The sequence below is a fragment of the Genypterus blacodes genome, unplaced genomic scaffold (assembly GCF_046128005.1).
Source record: "Genypterus blacodes isolate CSIRO-AG114 ecotype Tasmania unplaced genomic scaffold, CSIRO-AGI_Gbla_v1 ptg000039l_1, whole genome shotgun sequence".
Taxonomy (NCBI): domain Eukaryota; kingdom Metazoa; phylum Chordata; class Actinopteri; order Ophidiiformes; family Ophidiidae; genus Genypterus; species Genypterus blacodes.
Window position 1 is genome coordinate 1,306,229 of NW_027466852.1, and position 19,623 is coordinate 1,325,851.

General features: G+C 44.3%; 1 protein-coding gene across 1 annotated transcript in view; it reads left to right on the forward strand.

Moving 5' to 3' along the window:
• nr3c2 (nuclear receptor subfamily 3, group C, member 2) overlaps positions 1-19,623 on the forward strand; it is a 61,281-nt gene that overhangs the window by 16,120 nt on the left and 25,538 nt on the right. The window contains exon 3 of the mRNA XM_076147697.1: positions 16,294-16,421. Coding sequence (XP_076003812.1) covers positions 16,294-16,421 — 128 coding nt within the window. The remainder of the gene's footprint in view (positions 1-16,293; positions 16,422-19,623) is intronic.

The following is a 19,623-nucleotide window of genomic DNA, read 5'->3' on the forward strand; positions in this document are numbered from 1 at the left end:
GTTTAAGCCAGATAATGTAACTCACATACAGGACAGAGACTTGATGGAAACCGCATGAAACCTGAGCGCCACTACGATTGTAAGAAATTTGTCTCAGTGTCTGACAATTTCCAGTACTTATAATTCAAGACGTACGCTACGCAGACATTACCTGAGACAGAGACAACACAATACAGAGAGAAATAATACATGTAATAGAAGCGAGAAAGGGATGAGGAAGAAAGAGGCCAATAAGGAAATAGCCAATTGATAGACAAACAACAATAAACAACCAACAATCATTTGTAGGTATATCCCCCCAAAATGTATAATTTAATGACTGATCTTATTAATAATTTAAGGATTTTAAATAAATGTATTATAAGTGTTCTATTCACAAATGTAGCTCTCTTTATTCGGGATGGATGCTGCGATTGACCAATCAGAACTGAGCATTACAGAGAGCTGTATAATAAATAATCATATCTCATGTGATCATCCAAGGAGGAAGCGACTCTACTAAATACACCTTTCATTACAATGCAGTCTTATATGAGAAGACAACGATGACCAGCTCATTTGCATACATGTCATCATAACAGACAGAGGAAGTGACTGAAGTGCTCAGAGAGAGAGAGAGAGAGAGAGAGAGAGAGAGAGCGAGCGAAAGCAGAGCAACAGGGCTGCCGAAGCTCACGCAAAAGAATGTTGAGGTTTGTTCCAAAATCAATGCAACTTCCTAATATTTGACTACCACCAAAACTGCCTTCCATCAGCAGAAGTGCACACTCTCACACACACACACACACACACACACACACACACACACACATACATAGAGGATTCCAGTTCGCAGGATACCGTTCTTGAGCGATAATTGCTGAATCTCTCATTTTTCGTACCATAATTGCTTCTATTTGATCCTATGGGGACCTCAGTGAACGCAGCCTATAGGTCGCCCAGCTCACACTCCACCTCTGACTGACTCCTCTCTGCTAACTTCCACGAGGATTTTGGCAGACGGCTGGAGTGAAACTCTTGTTTGAACTCTCAGACGGACAGCAACACGTTTCCATTTCCTCTGTGCTGTTGTTCAGGTATGAAGACGAGAGATCTGCAGTAACGCCGATACCTTAGAGCTGATAGGCACCAACAATGCACGTATCCAAGTCATCAGTTTAAGTGGCAGTCGACAATAAAAAGTAATGGTACATTCGTTGATGAGCACACACACACACACACACACACACACATACGCACATACACAGCCTCCCCATAAGGGCGCTGCTGTAATCCACTTTGTCTTTTTTGGGTGTTTCTTCTTTGTTTCTCCAGCCACAGACATTTTCTCCAAATACACTTTAAGTTAATCTTATTATTGACTTTCAGGCACAATTTCCCTAGAAATGCAGAAAAATCTAAACACACTTTCCATCTTATGTATGACTTCATTTTTCATCAATGCTCATCAGTCATCAATATAAAAATGCACTTGCGGCTTAATATTATTATTATTATTGACCTGGAACTTTTTGTACTACTGCTTTTAATTACAAACAACACCATATAGCAGAAAAAACTAAATGTGAATCTTGTAGTGGTTAAATCTACATAAATGTATAAAATCAGCTGACTGAGCGTAGAGTTTAAGTGTACGTAAAGCAGAGAAAATTAGTAGAAACTGCTGTTTTGGAGATTTCCTTAAGACCGCTTTCATTACGGCTAATTGGATTGAGCTCTGCCCACTCATTGGCCCACATTTATACATTTACACTGCATTTAAGGCGCTTAATCTGAATGTCAGCGATATCATGAGACTGACATTTAAGCTCGTAAATCCAGAGGCATGTAATGAAGGGTTTAGAGGGGGTAAGGGAGGATGAAGAAGCAGAGGAAAGAAGGAGGAGAGCAGGGATAAGGTCTCAGTGACTGTGCTGGGAGAGACTGTGAAGCAGAATGACAGTGCAGAGCTTCTCCCTCCCCCCCAGCATGTCAATTTCAATGTAACATTTTTATCGACAACCTCCTGTCCGCAAGCTGACAGGCGGACAGGAGGGTCTATTTTTAACGCTCCACGCCAGAAGTTCAGACACGCTGAAACAGGCTCTCCCGGCAAACTTTCGGTGAAAACCAGACAACAAATCCTGCGTTCATTCCTGTCTGGTTTCCAGCACATGACAGACACTGGAGATGTTTGTGACCTAGAAAAATCGCATAGCTGTACACAGGCATCATCCTGAATTCATATTTTTATGTAGATGCACAATGTACTGTTCCAGATATTTACTATATAATTTGATGTTTTCTATGGAACATGTAGACTCGACACCAACCGTTGGAATAGGAATTTAGCATTAAATACAGTAAATATTGCTACCTCATGTGCCCTACTGATTTGGTTTATCCACTGTACATGCTGCATGAACCCATGTTGACTTGTGAATGACAAGGGAAGTGAACCAATGCTGAAAAAACACAATTTAGTTTGAGGAGTCGGTTGCCTTGCAGTATGAACTTTTGATTGCAGCTTTGTAGTTTTGGAGCTCGCACTGCCTCTCCCTGATGTCTCTGTTAAAAATATCAACCCATCGACCAGCGTGTGTGTGTGTGTGTGTGTGTGTGTGTGTGTGCTGGCAGGGATGGGGGATGGTGAGTATCAGTATGTTTCCATGGTAAAGCAATAAGTCTGTTTCATTGACCGTAAATTGACATAAGTTTACAAATTGATTTTCTCAGACGTCCTCTCTCCTCGTACTCTGCACATTGCCTCATGTATATTGTATGCTATACATACAGATCCTATAGGTGAACTATAACAAGGCCAGAGGGACCGGAGAGGCTGTGTGAGATAACCTCTATGGGAGAGAGGGAGCCAGAATGAGAGAGAGTGAACAAGTGAAGGAGAAAGAAATCACTGAGGGACTGTATGACCGTAGGTACGTATGTGTGTGTGTGTGTGTGTTCATGCGAGAGAAATCAAGAGACAGAGGGGGGAAAAAAACACACAAAGTCACCACCAAAGCCAAAGTTACCTTTCTAAACACGCTGACCTTGTGCTTGCCAGTCCAGGTGTAACAGTGTGTATCATTCACACACTGCCGTTCTTAAGTGTGCCAATTGATTTCAGTGTAGCAGAAATGTGGAAATTTAATCTGTTGTTGCTCTGGCCAAACACCAAGGGAGCTGCAGAGAGACCCCAAACAGCCCCACGCCTACTCTTAGTACACTACTGTCTCTCTACATAAACCTGGTGTGACCAGAATAGCACCCTAGGGAGAAACGCTGTTTGGAGCAGTGGCTGCAAGGTAAGGAAGGCTGCATCCAATCACCTTCATCGCTGCTTTCCTCACTCCGCTGTCTTCATGCAGCTTTGGGAGATTCACATTGAAGAGAATTTACTCAAGTGTAGCAGAGTAAAGAATGTAATCTTTCTCTAATTTTCATTATTTATGCTTAATGCTCCAATAACTAAACACTTTGAGGGGGACTCTAGAGAACACTTTCTGTCAATACTTATTTACATTTTGGAGGTGTGTTTGTGTGTATGTGTGTAATTGTCGCGTGTAACACAAAGTTTCAGTGATTGTGGCGTCACAGCGTAGAGCTGCGTGGTGGCAGCCGCTCTAGCTCTATTAAATCGGCAGCGAGTGTGTTAGTTCTGATTGATGGCCGAGGGCGACGAGCTCAGACAGATTCATTTACGCTACATTTGCTCTTCGTTAATAACAACTGATGCTATCACAAAGAAAACAACATCTCAAATAGTTCTTTGCATGGTCAACCCAGTCAGAAAGAGCTTCTGGGTGTAATGAGTTTGAAAAAGATGAAAAATGCCTCAGGTGTGTCATAAAAATGTTCTGTCCCCAGCATGAAGCTAATGTTGATATTTGGTGTCATGATGGCACTCTTTAACATAACCTGGGAGTCGTTACTCAGCAGGAAGCAGATATTACAGCGGGGTGGAGGTGGGAGGGTCGGGATCGCAAACACAGTGTGCAGATGTGAAGGAGCAGAAGGGGAGGAAGTGGCTCAGGGAGTGTGAGTGTTTCCACGGCTACGGTGAAGGAGCAGCAGCTGGGGTGAGGACTTTTAAGGGGCGTGCCAGAGGTGACCAAATATTACAAAAGGCTTCTATGTCGCCAAATTAGAATTACTGCATATGCATCAAATCTGATTGCTTGACTGTTCCACCAAGTATAGACAAAATCAGTCCAGAAGGTTTTTGAGTAAAATCCTACAAGCAAACAAAGACGTAAATTGGCATGTGGAGGAAATAATTCAAGTTTTATGATTGAATATAGGAGACAGTTTTCCTTTTGCTCAACATACCCGCTTGATAGAAATACAATTTGCACAGTTTAGACATTTTACAACAATACGAACAAAGCATGACATGAAAGACTTTAAATTCTTGATAGTACCAATCAAAAAATCTATAAACTTAAGAGCAAAGCAGCCTCAAAGCTGCATGCATAAGACAATGGAGGCCTTCAGTTTTGGGCCTTCTGGGCTGTACAGGGCTTCTTCTTCCATGTGTGCTCCGGGGCTGTGTGAGCGTGCAACAGGCTATAAACTGTAACGCACTGTATGTGCAGGAGCGGTAGGTGTTAAATGGAAATTATGACCTCTGGCTCCGCAGGGGATTTGGTGGTGACAGATTTGTTCGGAGCCTCCTGGCACGTCTTCAGAGTTTACTGTAACCAGAGTTTGTATGAATTGGCCGTTGATCCTGGAGAAATTGGCATGCTTTACCCTCCAATGTGGCTGTTATGACAGGCTTTCTCATATAAAGCCTCTGTGGACAGACAGACCCCGAGGGCAGAGTACATAAGAGGAGTCAATGGCACATAGAAAGGCTGTCAATGCACCCGCGCAGTATACGATGAGGGGAAACCTGGATGTAGGTGCCACTCAGGCCATCGGTAGAAGCGTTTGATGTGTGATTGACAGACGTGCCTCCCAGTTCCATACGTGTCTAACAATTATACACCACTTCCTCTTAAAACGTATTCATTAAGGCCGGTGAGCTTCCGGACATGAAGGAGAACAGGGAGTAGATAGAAAATGTGAACGGCGCTTGAGACTTAACTCATAAAAAAAGTAATTAAAATATTGTTAAACACCCTCTCAGGTTGCACCATTCCGTCTTTAAGGATAAGAGCCACACTGTATCACTGCTAGAAGCAAGAGGCTGTAATAGCATGATGTGCATTATGTGCTATTTCTTCATTTTCACTCTTCATTACAGCAACACTCACACTCCTTCCAAATAAGACAGACTGTGTACACACACACAAGATGATTCCCCCGCTGCTCCACACCCGAGACCTGTCTCCCCTTCTTAAATATTTATGAGAGGAGCCGAGGATGTCGTGTGTTTTACCCTAATCTTCACAGTTTCATACACCTCAAACAATGCAATGTTGTGTATACGCACCCGCAACGGAGGGAAGCGCCGGGGCAGAGCAGGAAGAGGAAAAACCTCTGAATCGACAATATTTCCCTCAGATGGAAAAATGTGGGAGATATTCTGAGCCCCGAGAGTATTTGGTTGGGCGAATGTCTTATTTGAACAGAGCGTCTTAGTGGCAAAGTCTAGGTGTTATGATTTATTAAAAGTGCAACGTGATGGGAATTCTAACCTGGTGGGACACGAGTGCACTGTATACGCCTGCCACTGTACGGTGATGGACAAGATTAGTGTTTACTTTGACAAACATGTCACACACTTGCCTCGTCTCACCTTTACGAAGTTTTAATCTCTGAATCCTTTTTGGCCCTAATCCTCCTCTGTACCTCCTCGGTGGTGCTCTCTCTCCCCTCTCCTCTACGCTCCCTTGACGTCTGCCTCATCATCGCTGACATCACTGGAAATGACTGGACCAAAAAGGTGACATGAGCGCCCGCTTTGAAAGGGCACCGCACGCGCACCGCTGCAAATATATCACCTTATTAAATATACATCAGCAGTCAGCCATATGCAGGCCGGCGCTCACCTGAGTCAAGGTTGCCACGACTGGAACGGGAACTATTTTTAGCCTCTTGTTTGGAGCAGGTGATTGTGTTTTGTACTGTGTAACATATGTGCAATGATACGGAGAGGAGTGGATGAGAGGTTGAGCGCATGAATTGGATTTGTTGAAGACAGCCCACACACACACACAGACGCACACACACACACACACACACACACACACACACACACACACACACACCCTCCCCCGGTCATTGCCTTTGCACATCCCACTTTATGAAAAGCAGTATGTAAGTGAACGTGGATGCCTGAGAGTGGACATATGGGAGCTCCCGACATGAAATCCGCATTTCCTTTAATGCAATTCCCGGCTGTGTAGCTTAAAACTGTCGCACGTGGACATTAAAACGTCTTTACGAAAACATTGGCTGCCATATTCCTTACCCAGTTGACATCAGCTAGTAGCTCTGTTTCCTCTCTCTCTCTCTCTCTCTCTCTTGAAGCGATCCTCGGTGCAGGTGTTTTGTTTTCACCCAAACTGTTTTATATTTCAACTGGTGAGTGACTTTGCCCCGAATGAAAAAGGGGAAAAGTTGATCTGGTATGTCGGGTTTCACCTGTCGGGCTCTCAATGCACCGCCAGCGAACTTCATCATTCAAATAAGTAATATAATCGCTTTGGTGTCACCTGGTGGTTCAAAACACTTTCACCGGATACCAACAGTAATGGACCGGATATGAAATGTAGCTAATTATAGACGTGATTCTTCAGAAGGGATTTGTTTTTTAGTTGGAAATCCACAACATAGACGTAGCACCGCTGGTAGATGAGTGCCAGCATCACAACTGACTTAGATTAACTGAGCGTTAGATTAGTTAGCATGTATGTGTTTGTCTAATAGTCCCTTGCCCAGACTGCGCTTTTCCTTTTGCTGCAGATTTTGCGAGAACCTAATTGCGCCTTGTCCCTCAGCAGGTGTTGCATTGTTCATCCAGCAGCCATCTGGGCCTGTAATCCTTCTGAGGTGAACACACTGAATTTGAAAAAGGTCATTGCACATTTGGTTTTGGCCAGACATTATGTGTGCATGTACTTGTGCTCGACTTTGCCCTCTAGTATTCGTTTTTTTCCTTTCACTTACTACCACGAGTGTGGGAGGTTAGCTGCTCAAATTTGACCTTTGGAGGGATTCGTTTTTTTCCTGGTTTGATAATAACTAATGGACGTCGGAGCTAAGTAGCTGTGTGCTTGCAGGCCTCGTAGCTCGTCTGCTGTCAGATAGTATGGCGAGGCGCACTGGAGGGCCGTCGGTCTCAGCACTTCTCAAGCTAACGTGCAGAATGTGCTGCCGTGGTGCTAACCACCTGGCTGCTGGCCAACCGGAGTCTTGGCTTGGAACCCAGTGTACAGCCCACTCCTCTAGCTTGTGGTTTCAAACCCAGCGTCTTTACTGAGCTGCTCATCTATTAGCTATAGATACAATAAACACCTCTGGCAGATCCGCTTGGGAACCCCTCAGCTAAATATAGCCCTCAGTATGCACTGTATGTTGACGTAGTCGCATTTGTACACGCAGCAGATCCTTCAGCACGTCCAGCCTGATCTTCTCTGTGTTTGTTCTAGCTGAATCCTAAATGACTGGTGGGTGTTGAGGATGATTGCATGTGACAGTTAATGCGTAGGGTTGCTGGCAACATGTGTCAGTGCCAGTGTACATTAACCTACATTCAGAGTGAGGGCTTTTGAACCGTGAGGGAAAGGAAAAGGTCGGCTTTTGAATAAGACATTATTTGCCACATTTCTCTGGAGCCTTAGATGTAGTTCATTTACTTTTCGAGGTTTTAGAATTTATATGCTGACCTTCAGCTTTAGTTCATGAATAATACAGCCAGTGAATGAATAAGGCAATATATAGTGCAGAATGTGCACAATGTTCTCAATCAGTAGTCAGTTTTCTTTCATATACTAAATAAATTGGCTCTGATGAGGTCTAGTGGCCAAGGGAACTACACTGTCACTGTTGCACTCTCTCTAGTTTTTTACATTTATTTTAATATATTTATGCTGGGATTGGCTCAGCATTTATTCTTGAGCGAAGCGATCGGCTCTCAGAAGCAGGCTTGAAGCTCTGTTTTCGCTGTGTGAGACACAAGTTTGGGAAACATCCAGTGAAAATTGATGGAGCTCAGCATTTGGAGCGTGGGAGTGGTTTAGATGTAACAAGGGTTCCTGTGTTTGGTTTGAGTGAGGTACTTGCTTCACATCTTTGAGTGGTTAGAAGCAACCAAAACACCTGTAAAGTAACTTTGGTCTTCTCATACTGATGATGCCTTCAGGCTAAACATTGCAGAGTGAGTGTTGTGAAGTACCAGTGGGCTGATTTAACATATAGAGCTGAACTCTTTGTGGTTTTGCTTTCTCACCAATTTTTCTCCAAAAAATTCAGCTTTTTCAGATGAATCATTCACTTTAAACACATTTGGAACTAGATTTAATTTCTCTCAACACTCAAACGTCGTCGTGTTTCCTGCACACTTTTTTTTAGATGGTAGTTTACAGTAAATGAAGTCATGCAGTGGTGAGGACAGCTCAGACTGGACTTTCTGTAATAGAAAGTGAAGAGAAAAATGGAGAGAAAAAGTACATTTGAGCTGCTGATTATTTGTTGGTGTTAACAGAGTGCGTGTGTGTGTGTGTGTGTGAGTGAGAGAGTGTGTGTGTGTAGCTGTACGTCAGCTCAGTCAGGGCACAACGCTGTTATTCCACAATCTTGCGCCACAACAACTTTGGGATTCTGTTTTTAAAATAAAAACTAAACTAAACAAACCAGAGTTCTAGTGTGATATTTATATTGAGCGATTGCAGAAAATATATTCCATCACACTGCGGTTGTCAGAGCAGATTGTTATGGAAGTGATAATACACAGTGTAAAGGTCTGCATACTTTTTTACACTGCATGATGTCAGCGTAGGTCTCACTTAAGGATGAAAATGTGAATGAGAATGTGTGAATATGTGGGTAATGTGTAAGAATTAGATGTAGGATTAGACAGCAGGTGTTCAACTACACTTACAATCCATGTTAAATACTACACACAGGTTACATTGTATATTGCCTACCCTCTAATTCAGCCCAGGACAACAATCCAAAATAAATCCCACTTTTCTAGTGCTTTGTCGTCCCATTTTACACACACAAGCACATAAGAACAATACCATTTACATTTGTGAGCAAGTTCAAGACCGCACTCGGCAGTAATCCCATTGACTGGTCCTCAGCAGAGTGTGTGGACAAACACAAGTGTAACAGTGTACTAACCGCTGCGAGAAAGAGGATAAAAGACGTAAGGCTTGTGTGTAGTGGAGGTGGCTCGGGCCTGATCCCTTAAAGATAATCAGCCTCTGTAGGGATTTACCTTTTCTTATTTGCCTAAGGGCTTCTAAGCTGGGTTTGGAGGTCACCTGCTGTACAGAGAACAGGTCTCTCTTCCAGTCTAGACACATCCAGGGGGAGCCAGGTATGTATGGAGGGAGGGGATACAAGCTGTAAATAGGTTTGGTACGTGAACGCAAGGGGAGGCCAGATCTCAAGTTCACCCATGCCAGGGAAATTAAAGGATTTAAGGTCTGTAACCAAACCCCTTTAAGCTTTGAAGTGGTCCATTTATGTTTACATTCATGGCACCAAGACAGATTAGAGTAAAGGTGGTGAAAACAGCCTCCCTCTCCTCTGTTTGCTTAGATTTACGCCAAGCACCTTGATTATTTTTGTTGTTATCATGTTGGTTTGCGTTAGAGGGAGAAATGTGATTTAAGTCATGAGCTGGTATTTCACGCTCCTACACATGTTTATCGCCCCGGCCTCTTGTTTGCATTGTTTCTCTGTTTCCCATGCCTGGCAAATCGACCTGAAGCTCCACAGTGGGTTTCTCGGAAACCAGTCCGCTAAATTGTGTTCCCCGAGCTGTTTTCTCAGGATGTTTTAGGCCGTTTTCTTCTAAGTTCTTGGGGAACTGGAGTAGATACACGAAAGCCCTTCAACCTCCAGAGACCCTGTGTCCTCATATGTGGACATTACATTTTTCCTTCCCTACACCTTATGCATCATCATCACTTAACTTAATCCTGTTGTCCTCATATCTGGACATTTTTGGGTGCCCCTAGTGGTGTAAATACTACTTTGGTCGCTAAGAACATAGCAGACAGGAAGAAATATGTTACAGTCTATGTGTTCAGATGTAGTACATAAATGATCACACTCTTCACACTCTTTTTGTTTTGTACTAAGTATGTTCCACTAATCACAAATAGCAAAGACAAATTAAAAATGCATAGAAAATAAACATCTCAGGAGGTTAAAGGAGTTAAGAAGCTTTTCACTATCAAACAGTGATACAGAAGTAGAATGACACCCTAAAGACAAGGTGGAGCAGATAATATATAATAAGCATAATAGAGGACAATTTATTTCATGGCTTCCATTGCATGTAGGACTTTGCAATGAGGGCTAATGTCTCCTTTCTGTTTACAAAAGCAATCTCCCTCCAAAAGTCTAAATATTATGACACTCAGAGGCGCAAATTTACACTTGTTGTATTTTTACTGCAGCCCTTTCATCTTCACTTCTACAATTCACAACAATGTGAGACGCTAATATGAACATGCGATCAGAGAAAACATTTGTACACAATACACAATTTATCATACTGCGTCATAACACAAACACTTTTTCAACGCTAATCGGTGTGCTTTTATACTAGAAACATTCTCCTTTTGCCTGGTGCAGACACGTTAATTCATCTACTTCAGCTTGGAGTTCCCAGCAGTTATGCAGCTCTTGATACCACTTTGTTCTTTGTGTGCCAGTGAACACTGCTGAGCTCTTTCTGCTCCGTATGAGTGAGTGGGTGCTCTGACCCTCTAAACTGTAAAGGGACTGCTACTTTTTTGTTCTTGCTTCTGGGCAGAATTTTCCCGCCAAAGTGTGTGTAATTTTTACGTGCTGTGCGGAAAAGACACAAGGCGCACGTACCAAAGCTGAGGAACAGCACGTCCGCACACGGTGTGGAATCTGAGTATGTTCAAGAACAGGCAGAGAAACATCACATGTGGGTCACGGCTGATGTCACACCATGCCTGCACGGTAGTGATGCGTCTCTTGTATCAGATCATCGATCCTGACAAGCAAGAGTTACTGTCGTTTCCATGATAATAACACCCTGCCACCCCTCGCGGAGATTTACAGTATTCTTTACTAGAGAGCCGTGATATTGCAGGTGTCCCTATTTTGGACAATATGTCAGTGTTATTTATAGTATTTGAAGTCATAGAAAGGTACAGCTACAGACATGTTGCCTAATGTGTGAACACAAATCACTACTGTGTGTAAATGAGAATGACACTGTACCAGTCTGTATCCGCCATGCAGCCAGCCTCTATCCATAAAGAGGACTCTGTGTGTGTCTGTGTGTGTTTGTGTGTGCGTGTGCGTGTGTGCATTCTGACTGGTCTCATGTTTTTTGCTACGCGCCAAACTGAAGATAATTGTGATTTCCTGTAAAATGTCACATAAACTTTGTAGGTAAAGGAAATTTGAAAAAAAAGGAATGCAGTCACTTCCTGGAAAGCAGGCGCCATCAGAGAGCAGATTTACCAGTGAAACATACTTTATTTCATGATGAAATAGCTTTATGTGCCCTGTTTTTAGTGTTTTCCTTCAACCAATTTTACTACAAAACACCGAAAATGAACATAAGGGGGGTCGAAAATCCCACTTTGCTAAAAGCGAATGTGTGAAACACCGCATGATGCAGATTATTAAGGTGTGAATTTTGCTCGATAGTTAAACATATGAGGGAGCCAGTTGGAATAATTATACTGTAACCTTAACACAAGCGTAACACAAGCCTGGCAAAGAGGAAATCTCACATTTCTGTATGCTCAGGTACTCTGCCCAATGCCAGGGTCACCTTCACCAGGAAAAATAACTCTCTGGTGCCTCTCTAGCTCTACCCAGAAGACCTCTCTCCCTTTGAGAGGCAGTGAGTGGGTGTCAACCTAATGTTTATACTGTCTGCCCATGATTATGTAAGCCATTTTGTCCTCCCTCTCTCTCTCACCCTCTCTCTCTGTCTGTCTCGCTCACTCCTTTCCCCGGTGTTGCTAAAACAAATCTGCCCATACATTTTTCAACAAGCCGTCCTATGTGATGTAGAAACATTCTTTGGAGGAATGGAGCTGCGCGTTACGTAAAGATTGTAGGTCAAACGGAGGCTTTTGGCAGGTTTTTTTTTTGCAGAATCAAGGATGCTTCCCTTTATGAAGGGCAAGCTCAGGGAGGCTGTGTTAGACTGAACTCTCCCTGTGATAAGGGCCTCTACAATGAGCCAGTGTGTCTGCTTACACACACACACACACACACACACACACACACACACACACATGCACAGATCTATCTTTAAAGTGGGTGGCTGTGCAGAGAGACAGAGACTGTGTTTGTGCGTGCGTACGTGTGTGTGTGTACACGTGAATCAGACGGCATTACATGCATGATGAGAGCAGTGTTTTTCTACACAACAGAACTCTCTCTGTGGTTCAGCTGTTTGTTTACTGACTCCGTCATGCTAATGTACTTATGTGGGTCACAGGGTTCATTCTGACCACGTGGGCCCTGCTGTTCTACATTGTACTGTACAATCATCTCACGGCCCATTATTCACCCATAACGATGTTATCTTGATAATATCTGAATAACTATAGCACCGCCACTTCCTATGCATCTCTCCCTTGTCAGATTTAGTTCGACTTCAAGCTTGGTTTCTATGGTAACAAATCCTTTAGTTGTGCTACACTTGAGTGACTTTTCACCTTTTATCGTGACCCACTTTGACTTGTTTTTGTAACCATTATTTTTGACAAATTGGTTCGTTAATGATTTTCGAATGCTTTATTTCCTGATTCTGAGACATCTCTGGTCTAGCTGGACCCTTGTGCATTCCTTCCGCAGCTGAGAGAGGGTGGAGATATGTGAACCATTTGTAGAATGCTCCCAGTGTGACATCCAAATTACTTGCTTTAGGCCAATTTGAGCGCGAACATCTGTTCCGTAGCTCGGCCCTGACACATTTTACTGGTCAATGTGGGCTTCAACCCTAGTGTTTATTTCCGTTTTCCTAGTTTTATTAATATCCCATTAATCAGCATTTTAACGCGAAAAGCAGCAGAAAAAGAGCTTGTTCCATTTCTCCCTCTGCATCTCAGTGGGAAGAGACGAGCATTGTCCACCTGCACTCATCTGTGTCCTCATGGGAAATAACAGCGACTAAATCGGTTGTTAGTTTTGCGTGTTATCTTATAGATGAAAGGAGACTCGAAACAATGAAACCGCTTCCCCGGGGTTTTTGTAGGAAGGGGAAAAAAAGCAACAACTGGAGCGAAGAATGAGACCTTTGATCCTTGCAGTCAGTTCCATTGAGCTACTCTGCAACTGTACCCAGAAATAGAGGAGACAGGGGTCAAGAGATAAAGGTCGTCCCAGCTCACATAAGCAGCAGAACTTTCTTAGGTATGTAGAAGCTTATCTTGATTCGATTGATTCTTGGTTGTTTTTTATTCACGCATATTTTTGTGCCTGGTTGCGACTGAAACAGATTTTTTTTTTCCTCCAGCTATGTAATCTGGTTACACAGTGCAGTTTTCCACCCTACATGAGAGTGTGTAACTCAACATTACCTCTGCGGGTCTCTCTCTGCCGCTGTGTTAAGTGTCCTCTGCTGTCTGCCTCGGTGCAGTCAGTAAAAAATGAGTGATGACGCTCATTTCTGCATGCAGGAATTAACGGGACGATGTGATTGCTTTAACAAGGTCTTACCTCTCATGTCGGTACCGCAAAGCATAATTAAAACCTTCATCCCGACGGACAGCAGTCGCTATCTGGGGATACTGATGCAACGGTGAACGACGAGCCAAACAGATCGAGAGGGCTCATTCAAAATGTGTTTTTATTATGTTTCTTTGAGCGCTAAATGTAGGCTAACATCTCTGCTGAAACTGTGAGATTGTTTGTTTGCCCGCTCGGTGCACAGTCAGTGCAGCCCGGCCTGTCTACTCTGGTTTCATAAGCGGAGAATGAATGACCTATATACTTCTCCGAGGGAGGGGAAGTCACCTTGTTGGTGGACTAGAGGGCCGGCTGGCAGCGACAAGGTTTTAATGTGTGGAGCTATTAAAGGGTTGACCGCTGAGCAGGTATTAGAGGCATTCTTTAGAGGGATTTTTGATTTGCTGCGTGCCGCATTGTCGGCCGCAAACGTTTCCGTTCAAAGCGGACAGAAAATCCAGAAGTACGCATATTCAACACACCTAAAAACACACGCACACACACACGCACACACACACACACACGTATTAGCTGAAATCATGGGGCGTGGTGCCAGAGAGATCTAGTCAGACAAACACCTCACCAGAGACTCCTCTAAGCGTCCTAACAAATTGAATGTGTGTGTAGATGGACAAGAGGGAATTAGATCAGCGGTCCTGATTGTATCTGAGTGTGCTGTTGCCGAACCCCTTTCCAGCTAGTCCCCTGGAGGAAATGTGTGTGTGTGTGTGCCTGAGAGAGAGAGGGAGGGTGAGAGAGAGAGAGAGAGAGAGAGAGAGAGAGAGAGAGAGAGAGAGAGAGGGAGAGAGAGAGAGAGAGAGAGAGAGAGAGAGAGAGAGGGAGAGAGAGAGAGAGAGAGAGGGGGTGCTTGGCAGCTGGTTTGATTAAGGATGTAAGGAGAATGTTAACCAGACAATCACCTTGCATGTTATTGATTGAGATGGGAGAGTGGTAATTAGCACAGAAAAGAGGGGGAAGCTGAGGCCACTTTCATTGTTTTGATACAAGGTGTTCTCTCTGTGTACCCGTCTAGATGTGTTGTGTTCTACGTGCCGTGTGTGTGTATGTGTGTGTGTGTGTGTGTGTGTGTGTGTGTGTGTGTGTTTGTGCATGAGGGTAAATGTTTTTCAGTTATCAAACTGTATGTCCCTTTTCTCTTATATCACCGCTTCACAAAGCTCTCCATCACGTCCATTTTAGTTGAGGAAAGCTGCAACACGCTTGGGTTCCACGTGCTCCAGCGCTGTATCCATGTCGTGTGTGTGTGTGTGTTTGTGTGTGTGTGTGTGTGTGTGTGTGTGTGTGTGTGTGCGTGTGTGCGTGTGCATGATCTCAAAGGGTCACTTTCAGCTTCCATCCACAGGGCATCCTTGTGCTGAAAACTGATGAAACCATGTCCGGTTTCATCTGCGCTATTTAATCACATCTCTGCTGAATCATCTAAACCATGTTTGGGTTGGCTCTTCTGTTTTCAAATTTTACCTTTCCCTCTTTTCCTTCTGTCTCTCTCCCCAATGTCTCACTTTACAAGGGACACATTTAGAGAGGAGGATTGTTTTAATGTCCTCTTGTGTGAATGTTAAAATACTGAATGTACGTCAAGCCTGTCGGATTATTCGAGGTGATACTTTTGGAGCGGCTCGCCTCATTGGTAGCTCAATTAATCATTTGAATTAACTATTAACCATTGACATTAACTATTTAACCACATTCATTACTAATGACTCTTTCCTCACATTTGATCTGAAGAGGTATCATTGACACAAATAAGCATTACGAGTCCAAGCGAGTCCAACCACTTCTCCTGTGTTGTACTGACCGATAGCGGCGTGCGTCCAAAGCTGTGACCGTCACGTGACTGAAGATAATACAGGAGTGAAAACAGTTACGCCTAAGTAAACAAACAGCTTTTGGATTGGACACAAACGGGCAGTGGATGGGCTGAGAGTAAATAATGACCTCACGCCGCGTCACACGCCGGACAGAGCAAAGTCAGGGTTGCGGCGTTTTTGTGTGTGACCTTTGACCCCTCTGACTACACAGCTTTGCTTACTCGTGGCTTTTGTCTGCAGTGTCTTGACAGTTAGCAGCAGCCAGAGAATGACTCCACAGCTCAAAGTTTTTTTTACTAAATTTGACACGCAGAGTTTCCACCCGCCTGCTTACTGAAGTTGAGTATTCTGCTCGGTCATTGTCAAGTCTGTGAGCCTGCGAAGCCCCTCGTCTCTTTAGCTGCCACATCTGTTTATAGACAGCGCCATTGTCCTGCTACTGTACCGTACGTTGTAAAACTAAGAATGTTTTTTACAGTGTATTTAAACCTCTGGCATGATTAGGAAAAGACAGTTTGCCTCGGATTTGTTGTGGACTTTTGACGAGCTTTCGTTGATTTATATCTGCTCTAAAAACTCTCTCTCTCTCTCTCTTTCTCCTGTGTGTGTGTGTGTGTTTTCCTTCCAGCTCGCCACTGAGGCAGCCATCTTCGACAGCCAAGGTGTGCCTGGTGTGCGGAGATGAAGCGTCAGGATGTCACTACGGCGTCGTCACGTGCGGGAGTTGCAAAGTCTTCTTCAAAAGAGCGGTGGAAGGTATGGCATTAATCTATGGATTAGTCAACGTGAAAATGAAAGAAAGTCGTGTGGTTTAATCGTCCACTGAGGCGTACCGCAGTTGTTTACACACTAATCCTAAATATGTAAAAAGAAGTTTTAGTTTTGCGTCCTTGCCACGTTTATAATCCTCTCTGCATTCTAATTCACATTGTTTTATCGCATCCTCGCGTCTGAACTTTGTTTCAATGACTAAAGTGTAAAGAGTAAACAATATCTCCATAAAACACAACGCTGAACTGCAGGATTAGAGGGAAATGTTTTGCTGCATTTGCTACCAATAGTTTACGAGGCAAGTTTAAATGTGCTTTAACTTAACTCACGTAAATGGAGTGGAATGGGCTTTATTTTCTTATTTCTACCATTTAAACATCGTATGGGATGTTATTCGAGAAGAATAAAGATAACAAAGAGTTGATGTACTTTTAAGAACTGATTAGCTATCAGTGCTTTTCTACATCTTCATCATTTCCCAGTCAAACAGAGAGCAGCGTCCTGAACTGTGTGGCACTTCAATAAGTCAAACACCAGTCGGTCATTTCCCCCACAACACTGCACTATGTTATATTTAGCTTTGGGAGAAATCAGCAGCAGTCGCGATGTGCTTTTCATTTTGTGCCTGTTGCCAGAGGCTTTGGCCTAACTCATTTAGATGAGCCTTTAAATGCAAAACACACTCTCACACACACACACACACACACACACACACACACACACACACACACACACACACACACACAGCCCGGTGTGGGGACATACAGGGAAACGAGCCTGGGACCGAGGCCCTCTAGGTGTTTTTCTGACCAAAGGAGGAATTGCAGTCATTTCCTGTCAAACCGCAGTTTAATTTGATGATATTTACACACAGCCATTGTGCAGAAGTAGAATCAGATTATGTGTCTGGTGTTATCGGATCACATACGCCATCGGTCTTGCTGGTAGAACGCCGGTGGCAGATGCTGAAGATGTGACAAATACTGCGAGTAGTTTGTGTCGCCGGTTGTTGAAAGCATTAGAGGTTTTATGATGGACAATAAACTGCAGTGGCACGTTCTTTGATGGTGTGAATTGGTATGAAATGAAATGAAAATGAAAGTATAATAAGGGCAAACCGTACAGCAGTGTGATGTCATCAAGGTTACGTACAATGCCTGTGAGTGTGTGTGTGTGTGTGTGTGTCCTTACGATGTGCGCGGTGAGCCGTTACCTTACGTGACCCGCCCGCAGCTGCTGCCGGAACGGAAAGAGCGAGGCAGCAAGGTGGAGGGGGGAGGCGAAGGATGAAAATAGTGAGAGAAGGATTTTGCAAAGTGAAGAGAGATAGAGGACAGTGAAACAGATACAGCGCGGGAGGGGGGGAGGAAGGACGAAGAAAAAGTCAGACGCAGACAGAGAGATAAAGAGGAGGAGGAGGAGGAGGAGGAGGAGGAGCAGGGAGAGAGTAAGAAACGGAGAGAGAGACAGAGAGAGAGATCGGGATAGGGAGAGAGAGATCGAGAGAGAGAAAAGGCGATGTGTCAGCACTGAGCACCGGAGAGGTGTAAGTTAGAACGTGAGGAGACGTTTCGCTCCTCCTCCTCCTGCTTCTCTTCTTCTCCCCTTCTCTCCTCCTCCCTCCCCACAACTTTTCCTCCTCGCTCTCCTCCTCCTCCTTTCCCCCCCGAGAGTTAAGGACTTTGCGTCAGAGCGATGAGGGGAGACGGGCGGAGGAGTGGGCATCGGTCACCAGGGGGAATAATCCAAACCCATCCTTAATTTCCTTTGGCACGTCCGGCCTCGGGGGAAGGCTACTTTTTGGTTTGGCTGTAGCTCATTAGACGGCTAACTGGCTGGCAGCACTTTTACTACACAGCTAGTTAGCATTCTGGAGTCATCAACACGTTCAACCAGAGCCTCAGACTGTGGAGGGTCTGTTCTCTCTCGCTGCATCATTGTTAGCCAAGCTTTGTTTGACCTCGCTGGAGCTCAGCGCGCCGCTCTGCGTCTTGGGTTTACATTTGGAGTGTGTGTGTGTGTTTGTGTGTTGTGTGTTTATCCTCTGCACGATGCACACAAGCAAGAAGACCCTAAGCTCACTGTGTGTAAAGTTGAAAATGCAGCAGCACCAATGAAATGTGCTGAATGTGCTGTAATCACAATCGCCACAATGCTCTCAATTATAGCTTTTTAATTGACAGGGCGCACACACACACACACACACACACACACACACACACACACACACACACACACACACACACACACACACACACACACACACAACAAACACACACACACACACACATACACTTTTCGCTTCATTATAGAAAAATCCATCCATCTGCTCTCCCCGTCGCCACAAATTATTCAGCACGGAGACGCGCACGCTCGCATATTTTATTTATCCATCCTCGCATTTTCGAGCCTCTTGCATGACGAAGGTGGACGATAATTTCGACTGAGCATTTTGTGTCGCCTGTGACGGCTTTTCGTGTCGCGTGCAAACTAGGCCCACCATTTATTTGTCCTGTTGAAATGAGTTTCACATTTCACATAAAAAAAGTTTTCCCGGGCTCAGATGCCATGAAAAAAAAAAACACTCCCTGACACAAATCAATAATGCTCAACTGCATGTTTATCATCATTAATGAAACGAGGAAGTAGATGAATGTGTTCGTATGTGCTTCTCCCCTGCATCCACTCCACTAAAGACCGGTTTGTTGATACAAGACAGCTGCACTCAATAAACGACTCCATGTGGAGCACATTTGAAGAGTTCCACGCCAGCTTATTCTTCATATGTCATCAGTGGCTTGGCATGTCGGCTCTCCGTAATAGCGCGAGTCTCCGCTTTAATCTCACTACTGGTTTTTTCGCCGTCTCTTATTGAAAGGAGACATTCACACAAACATCATTCAACCTTCTCACGGCCTCTGTCTGCTGTGCGATGTCGTTGGATCATGGTTTCCATGGCATCGGTGTCAATCGTATAAAACCTATCCGTCGGCGCTGCCTCTCTGGCTGCGACATGGAGTCAGCTGAGGACAAGCGCTCGCAGTGTTTCTGCCTTTGACTGGCAGCTCAGACCTCCAATCATGTCGGTCTGCTCAGGCTGTGGAGTGAAGAGCTCCCCCCTGTGCTGGAGTGGACGCGTCAGGTTGGTGTGTGAGAGGCTCATGTAACAACAGCTGGAACTCAGCCA